Source organism: Neltuma alba, unplaced genomic scaffold (genome assembly GCF_004799145.2).
Source record: "Neltuma alba isolate B1F8T4 unplaced genomic scaffold, ASM479914v2 tig00007271_pilon, whole genome shotgun sequence".
Taxonomy (NCBI): Eukaryota; Viridiplantae; Streptophyta; class Magnoliopsida; order Fabales; family Fabaceae; genus Neltuma; species Neltuma alba.
The window spans coordinates 1-17,787 of record NW_021634731.1 but is presented as its reverse complement, the minus strand read 5'-3'; the positions used below and the strand labels follow the sequence as shown (position 1 = coordinate 17,787).

The 17,787-nt window shown below is 31.7% G+C and overlaps 2 protein-coding genes across 2 annotated transcripts; one reads left to right on the top strand and one right to left on the bottom strand.

Annotated features, from left to right (window-relative positions):
- Positions 1-2,156: 2,156 nt before the first annotated feature.
- LOC114752190 (NEP1-interacting protein-like 2) lies at positions 2,157-4,343 on the bottom strand. The gene is made up of 5 exons (XM_028940917.1): positions 4,247-4,343; positions 3,777-3,934; positions 3,231-3,302; positions 2,918-3,082; positions 2,157-2,436 (listed from the first exon to the last, which is right to left on the bottom strand). Exons 1-5 carry the CDS (start codon positions 4,341-4,343, stop codon positions 2,293-2,295), a joined length of 636 nt encoding a protein of 211 aa, XP_028796750.1. The 3' UTR covers positions 2,157-2,292.
- A 5,358-nt stretch (positions 4,344-9,701) lies between these two features.
- On the top strand, positions 9,702-13,058 carry LOC114752203 (reactive Intermediate Deaminase A, chloroplastic). Its single transcript, XM_028940929.1, has 6 exons — positions 9,702-9,963; positions 11,115-11,230; positions 11,363-11,407; positions 11,996-12,069; positions 12,161-12,210; positions 12,666-13,058. Exons 1-6 carry the CDS (start codon positions 9,783-9,785, stop codon positions 12,758-12,760), a joined length of 561 nt encoding a protein of 186 aa, XP_028796762.1. The 5' UTR covers positions 9,702-9,782; the 3' UTR covers positions 12,761-13,058.
- The last annotated feature ends 4,729 nt before the right edge of the window (positions 13,059-17,787 follow it).

Below are 17,787 nucleotides of genomic sequence, written 5' to 3'. Positions count from 1 at the left end.
TTGTTTACAATCATATTAAACTTTTGGATTATTTTTTGTTCAAACATGTATTTTGTTTCTTATAGTTCAAAAATGTTTGTGTTAAGAAGTGATGGCTCTTTTATTTGTAAATAGTTATAACCATTTATTCTCGTTTTTTTTTTAGGATTTATACTATATTTTTTGAATATGTATATCTTAAAATTTCTATTTTGTTTGCATTTTACTATGTCAAATTTGACAAGTGTTCCCGGCTTCCTGTGTGCATGTGGCGTGCTTAGTCTATTCCCCATTTCTTCTTCTTTTATCTTCTTCCTTTTCTTTTTTTTTTTTTTTGCCGAAAGGCCATAGTAATAAGTGTAGGTTAGCTAACAGAGACCTGCCAGGCTTGTTGCAGGGCATGATTCAATTAACTTTTCAATTCAATAATATTTATCAATTTATCAACTGTATTTAATGTTTTTTTTTCATTATATTAACTAAATATGGAAAAATAAACTGCAGACTATAAATTGTTAAAAGCATCTCTCTCTCTCTGTGTTTGTTGTGCCTATCATCCTTCATGGTGCAATTGAAGTTCCTATTTTATTTTTTTGAATTTATTTTATCGTATAATTAAATCATTATTATCATCAATGTAAAATATAGCATCTGTTATACATTATTATTATTATTATTATTATTATTATTATTAAATACACATCCTCTGGAGATTAGAGCCATTTATGTTGCAAAAAGGCCCATCTAGCAAAAGCTGTTGGGTCTAATAACAAATTTCGAAAATCACTGGCGGTGTGATCAGGCCCTTAGCCTAAGTCAATTAATAATGTATTTACTATTTATAACAAATATTATTTCCAGTCCTTAATATAACAATTAGTTTAAAATTTAATTTTATCATAAATATATTATATTGATTCATTTTGTCTCTTATATTTTTTATTTTTTAAAAACAGTTCTCATAATAATTGTACATATGAAAGGGCTTCCATTTTAATGTACATGATTAACAAGGGTATTTTAAAAAAACAACATTTTTAAAAAAACAACATATATTATTATAAATAATTAATTTAATTAATTTTTAATATTCATAAATTATTTATTTAGTTTTTATATTAAAGACAGAAAGTAGTATACAGTTTTTTAATATAAGTAGTTTATTTATTGAACTTATTAATTAAGAGCTCATGAAAAATTAAAAATCATTTTTGTTTGAAAAATTAAAGCATAATTGGCGGGGAAAAAATCTTAAAATTGCAAATACATCGTTGCCACACAAAAAAAATCTATGCAATTAACATTCTTAATAAAAATGAATTCTCCCACTTCTGGCTGGGGTCAACTATGCACATAAAATTTGATACAGATGTCACGTCTCTGAGTACATATCCCAAAATAATTTTTTTAAAAAAAAAGAAGAAGATATTTTCTTGTTGTACCAACCAAACAAATATTCCAGGTCAAAAAAAAAAAACCAAACAAATATTCAATTTTTGTCCTTTAATAACACGTGTTTACCCACAGTTTCTCATTCAATAATAATTAATTAATAGCACTTGGACCACTTTGTTGGCACTTACCCACAGAAAAAGATTGAGTTAATATATTGAAAGTTTGAAACTCGTTCCTTTACTAATGTAATAAAATTAAGATAAATCGGTTCGATACGGTTTTCAATATTGTGAAATATGCATTTTTTTCACACAATAATATCTCCTAATTGCTTTTAAAAAATCGATAAAATTTTTCAATTTATAAATTTTATCGACTAGAAAATTGTAATTTGAGGACCCATATTTTTTATGTATGAATTTTTTTTTTGGGTCGAATTACAGAGTATTAATACTTTTATTAAAAAATTAATCGAATGAATCATAACCTGACGATGTTTTTCACTTTTTCTAGGGTTAATAATAAATCTCATAAAACTTGGTACATGGTGGTTTTAAACTTGTAATAATTAAAAAAAGTAATTAATAACTTCAATTGATAATAGTTTTTTTAACTTGAAGATTTTCAGGATCCAAGTCTTATATATTAATCAATCTTGCTTCTGGGATTGTCCCGCACCCGTCGACATACTCAAAGGTAATTTATAAACATTTGCTTGAAACGGAATTACATCAACAAATTAAAGAGTACAGTTTTGGCTTCTAGAGATTTTTTTTGGGGGGGGGGGGTTTCTGACCTCTTTTAGGTGAATAAAAGAGAGGCCCTGAAGACCTAGAGATGATTAAGTTAATTAAACCCAACAAAAAGCAAAAGTAACACTAATAAACATCTAATTAGTGATTAACCCAAAAAAAGAAGCTAAATATCAAAAAGATCCTCAAGAACATAAGTTCTACACATAGGGCAAGATCCTTGTCGGATGAGCCACTTATCTATACAGTGAAAGTGAAACATATGGTCACATTTTGGAAGCATCCTTATCACATCTCCATCTTCAAACTCCTGCAAAACCAAATACCATCATATATATAAATATATATATTATATGATTGGAAATTATTATAAAACAGTAATCATTAGTACGTAGGTTTACAAAGTAGGTTTAGATTAGGACTTGCATGTTTGTGGGTGACCTAATAAACTGGAGCAGCTTTGGATTCTTTTAAGGTTGTTTTAATTAATGTCTCATCACAGTATTCTCATTTAATTACTACCTCCCATTCTTGATACAAAACTTAGTTAATTAATTTAAAAAATTAAAAAAGATAAATAATGACTTAATTATAGCATGTGTTACATGTTCTTTTTGAAATACTTATATGTATTATCATTATATTATATATATACATATATTAGTTTATAAGTCCAGCAAATAAATCTGGACAGCAGATATTAATATGTAATGTAAGTTACTTATCTTTCTTAATTTTTTTAAATTAATCAATTGGATGTTATATTAAGAAGTGGAGGATATTATTATTACCTGGAAGCAAATGGAGCAGCAGGATTCATTGTATAAACTTGGCATAGTTGTGGAGTTGAATTGATGCAAAGGGAGGCTTTGAATCAATTTCTGGGACAATCCTGGCGCTCCTCTCATATCATAAATATCCGATACTTCTCTGTAGATTGTTTCTGGTATCCTAATCTGATCACACATATATAATCATTATATATATATATATATGCGTAACATTATTCTAATAATTTATTTTAATAATTTTGACACATGTAAAAACTTAATGTTCCCAGATATATATTCTCCCAATCACTTAACTATATATATATTTACTTACATGCCATTGATAGGCTGGATATACCCATTCCATTAGGACCTTCCCATTGAATAAACTGCTTAATAAGGCAACCTGCACTTGCACATATATCAAAAAAGAATGAGAATAATACCACGTAACACAAGCTACAAATAGGTTAACTTATTTGTTATGCCCGTGTGTGTGTTTGTGTGTGTGTTAGAGCCCATGATATATAAAAGGGGTCCTTTGCTATTAAAAACAAAAACAAAAAGAAATAGAAGAAGTGAGGCGGTCATCTGTATTTCTACATTAAAACAGAGGACTGATATTATTTAATAATGATACTAAAAATATAGTACTAGTTTAGACTATAGGATAATTAATTCCGGTAAGTAAAGTGAATAAATTCAAAAAAAAAAATTGAAGTTTCAACCTTTGTTGAATGAGTGGAGCCCACTAAAATACCAACTTTAAGGAGGTTAATAAGCTTTTTGTTAATTGGTAATTTGAAGCTTCGTAATAAATGCATAAATGAATTACTATTAGAGATGATATATATTTGATGATAGATGTTAGATAATATACCTTAGACACAGGCTGATGATGATGGTGAACCGCAAAATCAAGCAATTCGACAGCAGCAATGGCTCCTGATACTGCTCCTTTCCCAGCTCCATCAAGTATTCCTGCTTCTGATCTCTGTCCCTTCATCCCTCCCATTATCATCCCCACTATTGACCCTCCTGTTTAATTAATTTCCACCATTATTCTCAAACCTTAACAAATATACCTAGCTATCCTCCTTCCCAAACAACCCTCAAGACATTCAAACCAAGAAAATTGAATCAATCCTAATATTCTTTCTCTCTTTTCATCCCCTTCCTCTCTCTGAAGGCAGTTAGGCACTAAACAGCATCAAAAGTTACGAGCGAAATCGAACTTATGACCTTCTACTCACGAGAGAGCTTTTATTGGCATTTCTCTCTGTACAAGAACAACGCCGCCTAGCATTACCCGGCCGGAAAGAAATAAAGATGAGAGAGAGAGAGACATACCTAGAGCGAGAATGCAGGTGAATGCAGCAAAAACGAGTCGGTCCAGAACTCTCATGGACATTCCAACGCAAACTGAAACAAACTCCTTAGCTTCCATCTTCATGGTGATGATGAATACTCTGTAAGTTAGGGTTAGCCAATGAGAGAAACTTATAAATGCCTATCGAGTGAGTCGGTCTTGGCTGATGCCTTAGAACAATGGAGCTGTAACTAGCTTGCTGCTTCAGCTATATTTATACAAGGACGAGGAGGATATGCCACGTCAGCTTGCTAGCGGCTAAAGCGTATCGCTGCAGTAGTAATGGAATGTTAATGTATTGAGGGCACAGTGATGAATCAGCGATTACGTGTGTGACTCTCGCGAAGTTGATAGAAATAAAGGCCACATGGTTATTAATTATTACCAAAAAAAAAAAAGAATAATTAATGTCCAGAAGCTCTGAACTCTTGATGAGGCATGAAATGATTAAATATTGATAAATGCATCACCAATTTTTTGGGGGAAAAAAAATCTGTAGCAGTTTTGGGTTTGCATAATATCTGAAGAATCTAAAATAACGAAGATTGAAAACAACTTACAGATTTGATTTTATGCTCACAGCCATACTCTATCTGTATTCAAAGAATGTTAGAAAGGACTATAATATATATATATATATATATACACACACACACACACACAGAGAGAGAGAGAGAGAGTAGAAACAGCAGGCGCCGCATGGTGGTTTAGAATAATGGTTTTTTCTTTTTCCTGTTATACTGATGGAAAAGAAACCGTGACAGATTTGTAATAAAGGAACGAATTGAGCTTTGTACTTAGAAAGACCAATTGATAGTTATGTTGTGTTAAAATGTGATTTGAATTAGAAGAACTATAATAAAGTCTCACAGAAGAAAAATAATTATTAAAAAATCTCAATAATAATCTCAACAGCATGTAATCATAGGTCTTATAATGAGAATAACAACTTTTATGACTTGTTTTTTAATTGTTTTTTGATTGGGACTTCATTATAATTTTCCCATTTAAATTTAATTTGGCTATGAATTCCAGGTGAGAATAATGAAGGTTATAACACTTGCAAAATAATCAGATGTATTCACAGAACTAGCTAGTGTGTAAAAGCCAAAAGTGTTACTTTCACTCAGAGAAGTTCAGTTAGTTGTCATTGGTGAAAGGTTTCATTTTCAAGCCAGGCCATTGGTTTTGATCGGTTTTATTAGAGCCAATTGATTCTGTAGCAATTAGTCCACCATGCACTTCTTGTTTTTTACACATATAATAAAAACACATATACACACAAATATGTCAACACCAGACTCGTGTCTGGGATCTCATCTAACTGTGGTGGGTGGCGCTGTCACTGAAACAAGTATTACCGTTGAAGAGGAGGCTAAATGTAGGTCCTATTAGCTAGCTGGTATGTATATGTGTGTGCGCTTTAATGGTGGTTGAGCTTCCTTAGCAATAAATGAGATATGAAGTTCTGAATGTTAAAAGGGAAAGTGTCACAGAAAGAGGAAAATAAGCAAAACAAGGTGCTGGAAAGTTTTGCTTTCTTTCTTTCTGTGGGCTGCCTTAGCTTGAGAATACTCTCAAATAATAATAATAAATAATGAATGAGAATGTGGTTTAATTAGTTCAATTTATTAATTACATTACTCCTCTTGGGCAGATATGGATTTTCCATATATTTAGGCTTACTATACTACTACACGTCACTTGTCACCGTATTCTATTTAAAGAATAATTAAGTATTCTATTTATGAAGTTGACTTGATTAACATGCAAAGTGTGAGTTCGGTTTCAATTTCCATTGAAAAGGGGAGTGGAAGGAATTAGAGGGGCAGTTGATAGAATTTCTAAAGCAAGTTCATTTTTAATTCATAAGCATGATTTTTGTTTTCATTAGTATAACCAGTAGGATTTTATTTGACCATTTAGATCAACTGCAAGATCTCTCAAAGAATAACGTGCTTAGTTATTGGTTGCTTTGAGAAGCTCTTCCAATTAATTAATTGCATTAATTCTCATTAAAAATGTTCAAATTGATGGAGGAAATGAGGAACGAAATACACACACATATTTGCAATACATATTGTTTAAAAAAATAATAACAAAAATATGCTTTGTGTACTTTCTTGATTCTGTATTTACGTTTGAGAACAAGTTGAGGAAAAATTACAATTCTAAAGTCATCTAAATTATAAATTAATGAAATTATAAATGTGTGAAAATACCATTGATATGTTTTTCCTTTAAGATTTTCTTTTCTAATTGACACCCACACCCAACGACAGATATGGGTGTGGAGCTATCAAAATTGTAAACGCACACATGACTGTAATTATATTGAAATGATTTAATAATTATATTAAAAAAAACTAGAGACAACAGTTTGGTGACATAACAAAGAAAAACGAGAAGATTGTTTTATTGGGTGTGGGGAAAATAATTAATAAGCAGGGGAATTAGAAAGAATATTTGGACTTAAACGCAAGCTTACAATAAGAAAAAGTCATCGTTTATTAATATATTATTATTATTTAATGACAATTTAATAATGGTGGACATCCCACCCTCAACAAGTTAATTCATCCTGTCTTGAAATTGATTCCTCCAGAAGTTTTATTTTCGACTTAATTAAGAAAAAAAAATCTTAAAAAGGTTTCTTCATTTGAGTTCATGAAATGGTAGTCTTCCTTAATTACTGTGTTCACGTATGCATTGTTGGGTTGTGAGAAGTAAAGAAAGAAAATGAAATGATGAAAAATCGAAAGATTTTAAAAATCTCTTTTTTTTTTAGGCAAAAAGTTTTCACCCACATCATTGAATCTTTAAAATCTCAAAATGACGTTTTTCAAATGACATGTATCACCCATCATATATGTATATATATGTTAACAAATTTATTATCTAAAACTTAAATTTTCTATAATATTCATCAGGGTTAAGCAAGGTAACCCACATCTCTTCGTATATTTTTTTCCGGCAGTTAATGGGAAATTTCTTTTATACTACCTCCGGTCTTATTTATAAGAACTAGTTGACTAATTTGAGGAGATTAAAAAAAATTAAGTTAGTTATTTGTAATAAATAAATATTTTCTTTCTTAAAATATCTTTACTAATCAAGTGTATTAGCTAGAACTATTATTATTATTAGAAGGACTATCTTAAAAAAATATATAAATATGAGAGACAAAATGGATTAGGGTTTTATATTTATGACCAAAAAAAAGATCAAATAAGGTTTTATATTAAAAATTGGAGGTAGTAATTAAATAACTATTTGAAAATTACTGTTGAAGAAACACTCATGACTCTAAAAGTGAAAAGTCAAAATGGAACGATTGGCGATCAATAAAAGAGATACTCCTCCGGTCCTTAATATAGGACCCAATTGGTGAGTTGGTTTTGGTCCTAAATATAAGACCCATTTATCATATTTATCAATTTTCTCTAAATTATCCCTATAGATACTCCTTCAACCATAATCAAGTAGAAGAGGGAGATAGGGTATTAAGAAAGATGATTATGGTATTTTAGGAAAAACGTGTCATATTTCTTATAATTAACTAACTTACCTAACTTCCTTAATCTAATCAAATTAGTTAAATGGGTCCTATATTAAGGACCGGAGGAATATTACTAACAAATTGTTGTTTAGGATGGTAAACTATCCTATCTTTATAAAAAGAAAAATACAAGTTCAAATTCTATGAAGCACGCTAGGAAAACTTTAACTTAACACTCAGTTAATAAAAAAGACTACATTAGATTGGAGAATCATTTAAAACACATATAACAAACAGTAGAAACATCAAAAGCTGAAAGAATACAATAAAAACACTTTGCTGCGAAGAAGAATCATAGGAATACACAGACATAACGAAATTGATCAAAGAGATAGGATCAAATGAAAGATATATGCAGCAGGTTTCAACGATAACATAAAATTTAAGAAAGAATTTTAATTTGTAAGCTTATTTATGGAAGTTAATTGTTATAAGTGGCTTTTTCTTGACCTCTTTGTGATCAAATATTGCAATAATGTTTTATAGAAGGATTATATTTTATGAATGTGACCATATATGTGTGTGTGTGTACATTTGTGAGGCTTATAATAATCGCCGATTTTCCATAATCTCCCTTTATCAGTTTTTTTTGGGGGCCAAATTCTCTTTATCAGTATTAATTCTCAACAAAATTTGAAGGATTGCGATCTTGAATTTCTCGTTTTGGTGGATATTTATTAGGAATCAAATTTTAATATCTGATGTGTTTTTTTTGAGGTAATTCGATTATTGTAATTTGATCATGGATTCACATTTGAAGCTCAGGTGGAGTACGTAAAAGAGTGACTCACCGCCTCACAAAACAATTTCTGACAAAACTGACGACGACAATAATATATATATATACACGCACACATAAGAGATAAAAGACGAGGTCTTTAAATACCCCAAAAATGTACATTAGGGGGCACTCGGCACTCTTAAAATTTTTTTTTTATAATATATCTTTAAAAATTTTATTTCATAACATTTCTGTTCTCAATTATTATTACCATTAGATTTGATAGTTAAAAACACGAATCAAACTATATAATTTAACGGTCAAACTTAATGACAAATAATAACCAGGATATTTTTGTTATAAAAATAAACTATCAGGACATATAATAACAAAAAAAAACTTTAAGATATTGAGTATTCTATCATGAATACTTCCAATATTTAAACACCTTGTTCGTGTGTGTATATATACATATATTTATACGGTTAAGCGGGACTTCTAATTCTTGTTTAAAATTGCAGAAAGAAGAATGAGAACAACAAAATCCTAGTTATACATAGATCAGCATGACACTCCTTTTCAACGAACAGGAGAAGGATGGGAATATAATAGTCTCTTTTCTTCATTTTTTTTTTGTCTTGTCCGCCCGGGGGGGGGGGAAGGACCCATCGCCGCTGTTCTGTTTCTTATCCAACCGCCGGCACCGGCGTCTACGATCAGGGAGGAACCGTGAATCTCGGCCAGGAAGAAGAAGACGAAACTTAATAATTGGGAATTACATTATTTGATGATGAGCGGGTTTATGTATATTATTATTATTTTTTTTTGGCCAACACATGGATATTAAAAATTATGTGAGATAATTTCAAATGAGCTGTCAGGAATCAAATCTTAATTTTTCTACATACCTTCTGAGACAATTTGATGCAAAAAATACAATATATATTAGTATGGCTATTTTTTAATTACATGTAGATTAGATAGTTGTAACTTGATAGTCCATTTGCATTTTCTTTTTCGATGGAGATAACCCATTTACATTTTACTCCAAACTTTTGAGCGAACTTTTGTTGCCTCAGGTGGCTATTACTGTAATTTCCCATGCTGATACAGTATACTATTTAAAGCCCCATCAAGGGTGGTGAATCATCAATCATCCCGCCAACAGGGCGCCGCTGAGCCAAGTCAAACGCCGTCAAAGAGTGACTCACTGACTCAGAAAGCACTGAGATCTGAGATGGCGTGGTGTGTGGTCCGCTCCTTCAACGCGCCCGCTACCGGGGCCGGCATCTTGCGCAACCGGCCACATTTTCCTGTCGCAGTGCGCGCTGTCTCGGTCGCCAGTTCGATCTTCCGCAGGTCCTCTTCTTCCAACCGCTCTCTGTCCTTCTCTTGCAAGGCCGCTTCCGCTGATTCCCGTATGTTTCGATCTTCTCCTAGTCTCTTTTCTTACTTTGATGACTTGCTGTTTAATTTGGGAGGCTGTGGTGAAGCCAACTTATTCTGCTTTAGTTTCTGTAAAATGTATAGGAGCCGGCCTATTGGAATGAATTGAGAAGGCTAAGATTTTGGATTATTGTCTTAATGTTTGAAAATGGAAGTTGATGACAGGACAGAAGCTGTTCTAACTCCCAAGTCAGTGGGGAAAGTAGCAGAACAGTACTTTTGACTGTATGCTTACAGAAATTAGCCAGTCGACTACTTGTCATGCATTACGCACAGTCAACTGGACCTTCCTCTTACTATTTTCATTATTTTGCTACTTTAACCTAACTTTCAAATTTCATAGAGTGATTTGTGGACGCTGTGATACATTTTGTCAGTGTATTGAGACGGGTTATAGTAATCCGATGGAGCTGAGGTCAACTTCCCTGGAAGTTGTGCTGGTACTGCTAGTTTGGCGCTAAACCTGGCCCTTGGTACTTGTAAATCCCCATAAAATGCCAACTTGGCTCTGAGTAAATTTTCCAGCACTTAGTGCTTCGAAAAAAGGATGGGGATAAAATTGTAGTTAAATATCTGTGGATGTGTTGTGTTTCTAAAAGTTAAACAAAGTTTGCCATTGGATGAAACTTACAAGATTTTTTAACAGGATGAGAAGGGAATAAGAATTTGCTTTTGCATTATTAATCATACCATACCACTTACCAAAACCTCAACTTATACCTACAGTGTTGCTGATACATACATTTTTCCTTGAAGTTGGTCGTTGGCGATGATTAATGGCATTTAAAACTTAGTTTGGTTTGTGTGCTACTGCCACGTTCAGCAAATCAATGGCCTCTCAGCAGAAACTGGCAATTTGACTTGTGCTGAATTCAATATCGGATGTCTATGCGTGGATGGTTCACCAAATCATTGGAGAAAAATTATGACTACCTTTCATTAGGTTTTAATGATCACAGAGCAAACTGAAATCATCCATAATTATTAGGACTTTAAACTGAAGCTATGTCTTGACCCTTGTTCATACTCGTCCTAAAAATTAAGAAAGAGGGAGCTAAGAGAGATCTTTTTTGTTTGCAACAAACACCTGCTGTGTCATTATTATTTATTTCATTGACTGTAGGTCTCAAGGAAGCTGTTCAAACTGAAAAGGCTCCAGCTGCACTGGGTCCATATTCTCAAGCAATCAAAGCCAACAACCTTTTGTTTGTCTCTGGTGTTCTTGGTCTCGTTCCCGAGGTTTGCTACTGAACGTTAGACCTTTGTTTATGGCTTCATTTCCCTAGTCTCTCAGCATCTGCATACATGTGGAAGTATGCTGGCTGTGTGCTGAAACTCTTCTGATAATATGTGTTGGGTGATTAAATGCAGACAGGGAAGTTTATCTCCGACAATGTTGAAGACCAGACAGAACAGGTAAAAATGCCTCTGAACTGGCAACATAACTTTTCATTTCTCTTACATTTAGTAGTTATGATGTATTTCCCTTTGCTCAGTACATGTTGACTTTGATTGCTCATTTGCGGCGTAAATCGCCTCATTCAGTTTGACAATATATGCTATTCATCCTTTTCTCGGTATCTGCAACCATGATTCTTTTCATTTGAGGAATGCTGAAATCGTATGCACTGGAACTTGGGCTTAACTCTGGTTTGCTTGGACTAGAACGTGTTATCTATACAGGCTCACTCCTTGCTGTGAGCTAAGGTGAAAGTTGGCCCTCTAAACTTGTAACAAAGTTGCATGATGATTTAGTTTAACTTCGAAGAATGAGAACTATCTGCATCTTTGAAACCGTTTATCAAAGACACTGCTAAAATAGTTAAGATATGCTAGCGTAGATAGTTTGCTTGAGCCGTGATCATTCCTTCCTAATGTAAGAGGAACACGGAAAACTACCGGTCAATCTATTATAGGTTACTATGCTGTATTGGCTTAGCTTATCCATGAAAGCACACATCCTGCAGATATTATGGCTGATATTTTGGTAATTCTAAACCGCAGCTTTTAAAAAATATGGGAGAAATTCTTAAGGCTGGTGGGGCAAGCTACTCGTCGGTTGTTAAGACAACAATTATGTATGAAGTCTTGTCTTTTCCATCGGTTGGATTTTATTAATGCCATTGCCAACTGCACGGTGACTAGTTATCTATCATTTAACAACTGCAGGTTGGCTGACTTGAATGACTTCAAGAAAGTAAATGAGATTTATGGTAAATGTAAGTTCTGTCTGCCAATTGAAATATTTCCATGACCCGTACGTTATTGTGTCAATCATGCAACATTTTGCTTAAATGTCAACTTCCAGGATAATTACCAACCCATGCAAGTCTTAAAGTTTTGCATGGTGTATTAAATTTTTTTATGCATTCCATCGCTGACGATTTATACCATTATTTATACATTGATGTTGCTTCATCTATAGCCAGATTAAGCTTTCATGCACGAGTCTTGCATAACCAGCTTTTACATTTGAAATTCCTTCTTCTCTCGTTGAAGCTCCGGTGTTCTTTCTGAGCGACCAGATCATTGAATATGCTGAATTTGTGTGATTTTCCTTGACAATTGATGTTATTATTTCTTCTGTTAGTTGTCACATAAGGTAATTTGTTAGTATTTTCATGCATCAGTGGCTTCAGTGATCATCACTTCCATGTAATTGTAATGTTTACAGACTTCTCTTCGCCCGCCCCAGCTCGCTCAACATATCAAGTAGCTGCCTTGCCATTAGGTGCCAAGATTGAAATTGAGTGCATAGCAGCACTATGAACGTAACCTTGTTTTTCAAACAAGTGGCTGGCTCTAATAATGCAGTCCAATAATTGAAGTCTGTCTTTTGCTTCATGGTTTGTTCCCCTTGGATGATGATGATGATGATGCTTACCATCATGGAAATAATTCATGTTTGTGGATTTGCACTATTGTACCCCTTTGGCGGCTTTAGTAATGCAGTTCAAGAATTGAAGTTTTACTTTGGTTTCATGGTTTCTTCCCCCCCCCCCGGGGTTCCCCTTGGATGATGATGCTGTTATCATTATGGAGATAATTCTTATTTCTGGATTTGCAATTTTGAATCACTTGGGCGGTGTTAGATTCCGTAATCCATTTGGCACAAGACATGATAATATAAGCTCTAATACAATGCAGTATGGGTTTATTACTTTGCGAGTAATGTGTTGTATAAGCCGATACGCCATGGTACTCTTTGTACGTTAAAATGATTGATGAGCCGATACGGCTTATAGTCTTGTAGTAGTCATATAAGGTCCGATTAAAATTTTATTACAGTATTACTTCTGGTTTTAAAACTAATTTAAATAGATAAGAAAATAAGTTAAGTTAGTTATGTAAATAAATAAATATTGTCTTTTTTAAAACATTTTTACTAATTAAATATATTAGTTAACACTACCATTATTAGAAGGGTTGTATTGAAAAAATACATATAAATACATGAGACAAAATAAATGAAGAGTTTTATATTTATTATTAAAATAAAAATTAAATAAGATTTTATATTTAAAAATATATATATAAATACGAAAGACAAAATAATCTAAGAATCTTATATTAAGGTTAAAATAAAATTAAATAAAATTTTATATTAAACATAAGAGGAAGTAGTAGTATTTATCCAAATTAACCAGCTCGTCACGTACCAAAACCATCACCACCAAACCCCATCTACACCGATTGATGCTGTCGCTGTCGCATTACTAGCTTTAGCGGCTATCATGGCTATTATCATTAGCAGCCGCCTGCCATGGTACCAAGGGTGACCAATACCAATGTCACCAGTCACCACTAATTCTACCAACACCGCCATCAGCCGTCACCACTACCACCCACCGATACTACCATGGTACTACCATCATTGGCTTTTAGCGCACTACCACCATCGGTCACTATTTTTACGTTATTGCGGAAATGCTTGTTTAAAATTTAAAAGGTAAATATATAATTTTACTCACGATCTTATTTTGTTTAGATACAATCAACATTCCGATTTTTTAAGTATTATAATTTTACCCTTAATTTTTTTGTGCAATTTTATCCATAATACTTTTTTTAACCATTTTAGCCCCAATCTTTGAGGGGCAAGGTTGCATTAAAAAAAATCAAGAGCGACCTGAAAAATAAAATTAGAGTTACAATTACAACTTGATCCAAATTCAAAATACCCATACTTATATCTTAAGAATTAGAATTGTTCCCTTGAACAACAAGTAACACTAGAATATACAATAGTTTAAAAATATTGCCTAAAAAGGTCCCCAAAAAAAATTGCCTAAAGAGATATCCAACAGTTTTTCGTAGTTAGATGAAAAAAAATGTTTATAAAGAAAAGTGTTGTAGTGTTGAACATGACCAACCGCAAGAGAAAAGTACTCTCCAGAAAAACAAAAAACAAAGGTGATATTTTCAATTTAAAACTCATGTCCTTATGTTTGATAATATTTAGAATTTCTGTCTTTTCCTTACAATTTTACTAATTTTTTTAAAAAATGATGCAAAATACATCATGCAAGTTGTTTTAACTAATCATACATCAAACTATTGTGTTTGGATAAAGCAGAAAATATGGAGAGGACAGAAAACATGACACTTCCCGGGACAATAATATTCGTATTTAATTTCTAACTTGTTTTTAAGCAGTGTCATGAAAAATAAATTCAAATGAAAAAATAACACCATCTAATAACTAAAGTTAAATTAAAATAAATTATTCCTTATATTTTGTTTTAAAATAAAAATATTAAGCAAAATATATTAGATCATAAATTAAAATAATAAAAAGAAGGTTGAAATAAAAATAACGACAATAATAAATTTAAATCTAAATAAAACTTCCTTAGAACAACTCAAACTCTTTTATTTTAATTATAATTTATATGAAAATTATATTGATATAAAAAAAAGAGAATAAAAATTTGTATATGTGACTTCACCCATATATATAACCCTAAGAATTTTAACATTGAGTGGTTTCTCATAGTATTTTCATTATGAAGAGGAGAAAATTAATAATAAGTAAATTTGAGAAATTAGTTTTTTTCTCCATTTTTCAACTTTTAGAGGAAATTTGAGGGAAAAACTCTATGGGCCTTGCACAAATTCTGTCCCTGCTCCTCGTCTCCCCGTCTGTTTGTTAGTGTGCTCCCAACCATCATAGTTGCAATGGGTGGTGCTTTACATCCATAAGCAATTTTACTTTACACACTTTAAACTCTTTTGCATCAATAAATTTGTCATTTAATATGATAAAATTTTGCTATTCTTTTCTTTTTAGTAATTGCTTTCAATATTTTATACATTTCTAATGAATGTCTTAAATATATTTCTAGTTTAAATTTTTGAATAAATGTTGTGAATATCTTCGAGATTGAAATTATCTAAGTCATGAAAAAGTTATTAAAGCACATAATAACTGGGGTAAGCTATTGTGGCAGTATATCTGTATATATATGCATTTCCTCGTCTTTTTGGCAAAATGTTACAAGTGGTTTTTTAAATTCATGACAAGTAACTCTCCTAATTAAAAACAAATGTTGTTATCATCATATGCTTTTCTTTTCTTTTTTTATTTCAGTTTCATTTGATTTCATTCAATCCAATTTAATTGAATACAATTTAATAATATCAACCTAACATAAAATTTTAATTTATAAATTTATAAAATGGGTGAATGCACGAATTAAGATTTAATATTGAATCTCCAAATGAGAACACTAGTATTAACCAACTTCCGTTATATTTATATGAAACAATCTTCTTTTAATGTACATGTGATGCTCTGAATTTAATGACAAATCACACTTTATATTAATAACAAATTTTTATATAATACTTTTTAGTTACTACTCCTCCGGTCCTAATTATAAGACCTAATTGACTTATTTGAGGAGATTAAGGAAGTAAGTTAAGTTGGTTATTTATAATAAATAAGTGTTGTCATTCCTAAAATATCCTTGCTAATTAAGTATATTGGCTAAAACTATCATTATTAGAAGGATTATCTTGGAAAAAAATACATAAATATAAGAGACAAAATGGATTGGGGTCTTATAATAAGGACCGGAGGAGTATTATTTTTTGAATTCTCATTTCATTTAAATTCGTTTACCTTGAGGTTAAATTCTACATCATATTCTACCAATTCGTTTAGTCTTCAATACTCTTCCTCTCTTTTTTCTTGGCATTGTCTATTTTCTTTATATTTCTTGAACACTTGCATATGAGAAAAATTATTATAAAGGACCTTGAGGCTCATTATTTAACTGAGAAGTCAGATTTAATTTAACGCCAATATTAAAAATTAGCTCTTCTAGCGTGCCTGCAAGGGGAAAAAATCACAAACAAAATTAATAAGCATTGCACTATTCATTATTTTAAATAATCATAAAATTTTAGTTTTATATTTATATTAATATTAATATTAATCATTATACTATTCAGAAAAACAACAATATGCTTTTTTTAAAAAAAATTGGATAAAGTATGATCTGTTCTTTTATTTTTCAATAAAAAATACGTAAATAAAAATAAAAGGATACAGTATAATAAATCCCCATCTCATAAAACAAGGATATTAAATTTTAAAAAAAAATTGTTTGAAATACATAATAAATACATTATCTGTTCTTTTACATTAGATTTTAAATTTAGATTTCAAATGCGTCCAATTGTTTGAAATACATAATAAAATTATTACTCTCTTTATTCCTTTTTAGAAGTCATAATTTTTATAATAAGTGTGTTTCTTCCTCTATGTTATATTTTAAAGATATTTAAACATTTAATGCATTTTTTATTTCTTACTATTAACTACATATCTTCTTTTTTTATTTTTCATTTCTTCTCTCTCTTTTTTTTTTCATTCTCCCTCGCCCTTCCCGCTCATTTTTTTCATAAATATGTAAGAATATATTTTTTTAAAAAAATAAAGTGTATTTTTTATTCACATATTTATGGTTTCAATCTCAAACTGATTTTAACTAATTTTTGGATTACAGTGATATTAGCATTAACACATTCCCAGTACCAATTGGACGCAGGGGGGAAAAAATGCATCACGACTATGCACAGAGTCACCCCGAGAGGGATGATAAGGTGCCGATCCTGCCTCCAATAGGGGGCATCTGTCGGCTGCATTAAGTGTGACGCATATCAAAACGCAGACAGATAATCAGATGGCATAAGCCTTTCCATTTTCAATCGCCATCCTTCTTCATACCCACTACCCCATATTCGGTACTTTTTGTAGAGTTTTAGCCCTTAGCAATCTTCTTCCGAAGCTTTGGAACACAGCAAAAGGAGTAAGATGCTATTATCTTCTCTCTCTCTCTCTCTCTCTCTCTCTCTCTCTCTCTACACGCGCGCGCGCGCATATTCCTTTCGTGAAAAAAAAGATTACTTGCTTGGTATTCTTGATTCTTCGTATTTTTTGGTTTCTGAAGAAATAATTAAAAAAAAGTCCTTATTGTTGGTATTTGTTTATCAGGTAAAAAAGAAACAGAAAAAAGGATAACTTGGTATTCTTTTTTTAAAGCAATTCCCTTGGACCACTATAGATCTGGAAATTTCGTTGGGCCCTATTTTTTTTGGGAATGCTTTCTTCTTATTTTATGCTTCTGGGTGTCTTGCAGCTCTGCACTTGGTTATATATCGTAATTCTTGCACTGGGGCTGGTTTTCCGGCTAAATTCTGCTCCATCTTCTTCTTAATTGTATGGTATCAATCTGACCTGTAATTTACCTTGTTTTGTTTTATTTTTCTTCTTCCTTCCATTCTATATT

Coding starts and splice junctions, on each gene's coding strand:
- LOC114752190 (XM_028940917.1), bottom strand. CDS start 4,343: ATGGAAGCTAAGGAGTTTGTTTCAGTTTGCGTTGGAATGTCCATGAGA. Junction 3,083..3,230: donor ATCCAGCCTATCAATGGCAT/GTAAGTAAATAT, acceptor ATGTGTGATCAG/ATTAGGATACCAGAAACAAT. Junction 2,437..2,917: donor GCTGCTCCATTTGCTTCCAG/GTAATAATAATA, acceptor TTGGTTTTGCAG/GAGTTTGAAGATGGAGATGT.
- LOC114752203 (XM_028940929.1), top strand. CDS start 9,783: ATGGCGTGGTGTGTGGTCCGCTCCTTCAACGCGCCCGCTACCGGGGCC. Junction 11,231..11,362: donor TTCTTGGTCTCGTTCCCGAG/GTTTGCTACTGA, acceptor GATTAAATGCAG/ACAGGGAAGTTTATCTCCGA. Junction 12,070..12,160: donor GTTGTTAAGACAACAATTAT/GTATGAAGTCTT, acceptor TAACAACTGCAG/GTTGGCTGACTTGAATGACT.